Source organism: Tetrahymena thermophila (genome assembly GCF_000189635.1).
Source record: "Tetrahymena thermophila SB210 genomic scaffold scf_8254420, whole genome shotgun sequence".
Lineage (NCBI taxonomy): Eukaryota > Ciliophora > Oligohymenophorea > Hymenostomatida > Tetrahymenidae > Tetrahymena > Tetrahymena thermophila.
In genome coordinates, this window is record NW_002476202.1 from 92,119 (window position 1) to 97,617 (window position 5,499).

The window sequence follows — 5,499 nt, forward strand, 5'->3', positions numbered from 1 at the left end:
ATGATAAATTAAGAAAAAAATCAATAAAAAAATAACTTTTTTGAGTTATCAGATTTGTTTGGTTCTGCTGTAAATATTAGATACAATAAGAAATAGAATTATAATACTTCTTTTGGAGGTTTTGTAAGCTGCTCTTTATCAGTTGTGCTAATTTTATATATTTCTAATATCCTAAAAATTTATTTATCGCATTAATAAGTTCAAGTTATATAAGAGTTATAAAATGTCTAAAAACTTGAATAATTTAATCTAACTGTAAATACTTTTTCCTTCATGATTGCTATAACAGACATTAACTACACGAGTTTTATAGATAACTCGATTTACACTTTAAAAGTTACATAAATTACATAAAAGCGTATTCTTAATTAAACATCAGGTCAATATGATCTGAAAATCACTCATACTCCTATTAACATGGAAAGGTGTACTAAAGAACATTTTCTTATAGATGGAACTTAGAGTTATTTTTTACAATAAGATTATGATCATATGTATTGCTTTAATAAGGATTCAGTATTATATTTGGAGGGAGATTATAATTAGCTTGACTATAAGTAGCTATAATTCGAAGTGCTTGAATGCCAGGGAACTAATTGCAAAGATTAACAATCAATTAATCATAAATTAAATAATTGCTACATGTAAGTCTTTTTCACAGATAAGAATATTATTTCAACTGATGTAAAAAATCCTTTGTAAAGTTATGCAAGATCCAATTTTTATATTGCAGGTACCACTTTTACAAAAGCTATTAACATGTATATGATTTAAACATAAATCTAAACTGATGAAGGAATAATATATGATGATTATTAGTCTATTTCAGCAATAACTTACAGTAATGATAGAGAATCTGTTGTTTCAAAAACTACTAACAGGATATTTCTTTTGTAAATATCTCTATAGCCAAACAAATAATTAAATTATATTAGAAAATATTTATCGTTATCTTAAATGCTTTCTTAAATTGGAGGTATCTATAATATTTTATTTGCTTTTGGTTGTTTTATCTGCCGACCTTATGCTAAATTACAATACAAACGTAATTTAATGAATAGCGTGTTTGGCTTTTAATACATTAACTCATCTGATCAATCAAATTTAAATTTAGTTGATTAAAAAAATTTAACAGATATTAAAGAAAAAGAGTAAAGCTCTCCATTTGTTAATTCAAATAATTAGCAAAATGCAACTTTTGAAAAAAACTCTTCTTAAACTGACAAAAGATTAAGAGCGACTACTAATATTTCTCAAAAAACATCTAAATAATCACGGAGAAACAGTATTAACTTAGCTGAAAATGAAAAAATAGAAGAAAAAGCATTTAATTGCAGTATAAAATAAAAAAAAAATCAAAGTATCAATTCTATAAAAAACACAGATAAGAATGGTATTAAAGAAAATGAATTAATTTTTAAAAAGTTTTTCTAATAAACGTTTGAAGAGCTGAGATTGAACACATGTGACTACTTTAAATATTATTTAAGTTACATAATTTGTAGGAAAAAAAATAAATCTTAAATAATCGATTATGGCCTTCAAAAGCTTTACAATCATTTGGATATTTATTATATTATAAATAAATTGATAGAATTTGAAAAGCTAAAAAAACTTTTATTAAATGAAAATTAAATTAAACTATTTGAATATATTCCAAAACCAATTATAAGCATTAATAAAGCAAATTAAGAAATCATTTAGACTCAATCAAATCAATCAGACACTGGAATATTATATGAAGATAATAGAACAATCATTCAAAAGGCTGAAGATGCATAAGAAGCATATAATAAAATAATAAACAATCCAAATAGATAATTATTAGATGAACGACTGATTAGTTTGTTACATCCAAAGCTAGTTGATCTTCTAAATGAAAACTCCTTCGATAAATTATAAGATAATTAAGACAAAATTCGTAAGCTTCAGTATCGAAAAAGTATATTTACACCTCAAAATAAACTATTTAACTAGACACTTAATACTTTAACAAAATTTGATTCATAATCCCCAAATAACACATATCAAACTGAAAAAATATGCTAATATGAGTTGGATAGTTTTTAATTGGAATAAGAAATCACATCTGAAAATAGCTCTGTTAAAAATAAAGAAGATAATCACAATAAGGTGAACACATATCAAATGAATTTTAAATCTATATTAAATATGAAATAAACTTAGAAAAGCTAATGAACTTAAAATTTAGATCTTGATAAAGAAATTAAAAATTTTGAATGAATTAGATTTCTAAATTTTTATTACTAAGTATTTATATTCATTTAATAATATAAAATATTCAAATAATTTTAACATATATAAATTTAAGGTTTTAATGATCTTCGAAATCAGATTTTTAACTATTAAACAATGCTAAATTTAAAGAAATATATTATTTTTGCTTTTATTAAATTAAATTAATTAACTTTTTACTTTTTTGAATAAAATTATTTTGTTGCATTTTAAATTTGAATAATATCAGATTTTTCTTATTAAATTGTGAGTAAAATCTCCTATTTTTATTTCATTCAAATCTATTTCTCCCCTAATCTGACCCCCTAAAAATAAAACCTTGTTTTTTTATATTAATACTTATTTTAAATAAATAAAATACTGCAATAATCTTAATCTAAAAAAGATGAGGAGGGAGGTATTCTTAATATATAGGATTTAAGTTATGTATTAAAATAAAACTAATTTATTTGAATTATTGATTTTTTAAATGCGTGCTTGATTTTGTTGAATTGCACAACAATTTACTATAAATGTTATAATAAAACATATTATAAGTTTAAATTATTAATAAAAAGTAGTTTAAAAAAACAAGAGAGAATCACCTTTTTGATAAAATAATTAAGATTATATTCAAATATAATTAAAACTAAATGGTTTTCAGTCACTTATTAAAGTGGATTTATAATATTTTATTTAAAAATTACATAATTAAAGCATAGATATTTCATTGTAACTTTTATACAAAAATAATTTTAATATAGAAAATAATTTAAAACATAAAACAATTAGTTAATCTAATAAATGCCATTCCTTTATTTTTGAAAATCTAGTTTATTTGCTAACTTATATATATTTAATTGCTATAAACACATACCACATAATATATCATTCGATTGCAAAGGCATTAATATCTGCCTATCCATATGGATCGTCATCTTCATAATCTTATTCTTTTTAAATACTATTTCTCTGCTTTTTATTGTTGTCCATATTTCCTGGATTAGATTTATAATTTTTCTTTAGTTACTATTCTTATTATTCTTCTTAGAGTTTTCTTGCATTTAATGAGCCAATTTCAATATCTACGTTTTTATTATAGTCGTTTCTTGATTATGAATGCTAATTTTTCTTATGCATTACTGGTGGAGTAGAGTCGGCATTATTAAAATTACCAAAATTTCTACCATTTTCACTATTTTTGTTTGCTTATAGGACCTGCTTTTTATCACTTTATTATGTAACCTCACTTGGATATTGCATATATGGGTCTTTTTGTTAATATTTATTAGTTTCTGGAGTATGATGATTACCATTTTACTCTGAATGAAGTGGCTTATGATTATTATTATTATTATTATTTTCATCTCTATATTTATTAGATGCTGATTAAACAGCTCCCTAAACTACAGAATCGTTAATGCTAGATGTTTCTTGATTAGAGAAATTGAAGCGACAATATTTAATATGCCATAGTAAGTAAAAGGGAAGGAGAATGATTGCCAAAGCAAATAAACCAGTATCTTATTTCTAATCTGCATACTAAGCTATTCCAACTATAGTTAAAAAAATATTTTCTAATAGCCTAAATATTATAAATAGCTTGCTACGAAGTGACTTAAAGTTATTTTATACTCTCAACTACTACCTGTAGTTATCAAGATTTCTACTTTCAGAGTTCCATTCATCAGAATCTTAGACCATGGTATCTTCTAAACGGAAGTAAAATGTGCCTGCCCAACCTTTCTAAAGGGTTGACAAAATCCAAAAGCTCTTTTCCTAGCCTTCTTTTTTGCAAATAATAAGCTCTAATAAGAAATTAACACAAAATTCACCTATCATGTAGCCAATGATTCCAGATTGATTAATCATTATTCTAAAGAAAGATAGAAAGACTAATCTATAAAAAAATTCGCATGCTATAAATGTATAAATATAGATTTTTTATTTAGCTTTTATTGTTAAGATGTTTTAGGTATAATACTCTAAGTTGGTTTAAGCTGTGTTAAGAATATGAATAATGCCACAAGCTAAAGTCAATCCACTAGCAGTGTACCCTTTGTAAAAAGTGAAAAAGCAGAATAAAGAATAAGGAGAGCTAATTAAAAAAACTCTTAAGTATTTCTTCAAAAATAACCTCATTCCTCTACCTTCCTCAGACTTACACATTTCTCCAATATAATCTAAAAATACTAATGCCATGATAGCTTAAGACCACTTATAGGTCTTTACTCCTATGTAGAAAAACTATTAATTTTATTTGATTAAAAAATGTAAAATAACTAATTATTCTAATATTCATAGCTTCAAAATAAATAAAAATAATCTTGTTTTACAGTTTTAAAAGCTAATTGCTTTATTTAAAATATTTTAATTAATAATAATTTGAATTACGAGGTACAATCTTTCTAAAATCAGAAGAGTGAGAGCAACTCCTAAAATAGATTTGTTATCGTGTTGGAAAAATATCACAATTGATATGATTGAAAACACAACATCTAAATGGTGAAAAAATGCTGCTATAAAATTAATTTTATCTTTGTCGGCTAAGTCTTTTCTGTCGCTACTACTGACATCCATTTTTTAACACTTCTTTGTAAACCTTATTTACTTTTAATTATTAATTTTTGAGACTTTAAGATGCTTAAATTTGAAAAATTATTTAATTCTTTATTTTCAATATATTAAATTTCAATTTAATATTTTACAATTACGAAATAGTAATAATAAAAATTTATTCACAATAATACAAATCAGATACTCAGAATTCTTATCGTTTCTTCTTTGCTAACTAGATGACTAAAATAATAAAAATTCAACGTTCTAAATTTTATGTAAAAATTTAAGGAATATATGAGTAAATTTATTATATAATCTTTTTTCGAAGTAATCACAATAATGTAAATTGCTTTACTGGAAAATATAATCTATATTATTTTTTCATAAGCAAAATTTATTATATTAGGAAAAGAGTAAAAATTCGATAGAGTTAATAGACAAACATAAATTGTTTAAAATTTGAAAATAGTCTAGATATTTTATATTGTTTATACAGTCATACTATCTAGCTTACTAAGTTAATACAAAATATTTATAATATCTTTTAAGATATTTTAATTTTTTTTAAATAGAAATTATTTATATTTTAAAATACTGTAAAGATTATTAATTATTATTAGATTTTCTTATTCTCATTTATCTAATTTATCTTATTCCCATTTATCTAATTTATCTTATTCTCATTTATCTAATTTATCTTTTTTC

At 22.9% G+C, this 5,499-nt stretch overlaps 2 protein-coding genes across 2 annotated transcripts; one reads left to right on the top strand and one right to left on the bottom strand. All coding sequences in view use genetic code 6, as the record gives it.

The window, feature by feature from the left end:
* TTHERM_00694410 (transmembrane protein, putative) lies at positions 1-2,199 on the top strand (the record flags this gene model as incomplete). The annotated part of the gene is made up of 1 exon (XM_001023606.2): positions 1-2,199. One exon carries the CDS (start codon positions 1-3, stop codon positions 2,197-2,199), a length of 2,199 nt encoding a protein of 732 aa, XP_001023606.2.
* Positions 2,200-3,123: 924 nt separating this feature from the next.
* On the bottom strand, positions 3,124-4,815 carry TTHERM_00694400 (transmembrane protein, putative; the record flags this gene model as incomplete). The annotated part of the gene is made up of 2 exons (XM_001023605.2): positions 3,124-4,482; positions 4,630-4,815. The coding sequence occupies 2 exons, from the start codon at positions 4,813-4,815 to the stop codon at positions 3,124-3,126; spliced, it is 1,545 nt and encodes a 514-aa protein (XP_001023605.2).
* Positions 4,816-5,499: the final 684 nt, after the last annotated feature.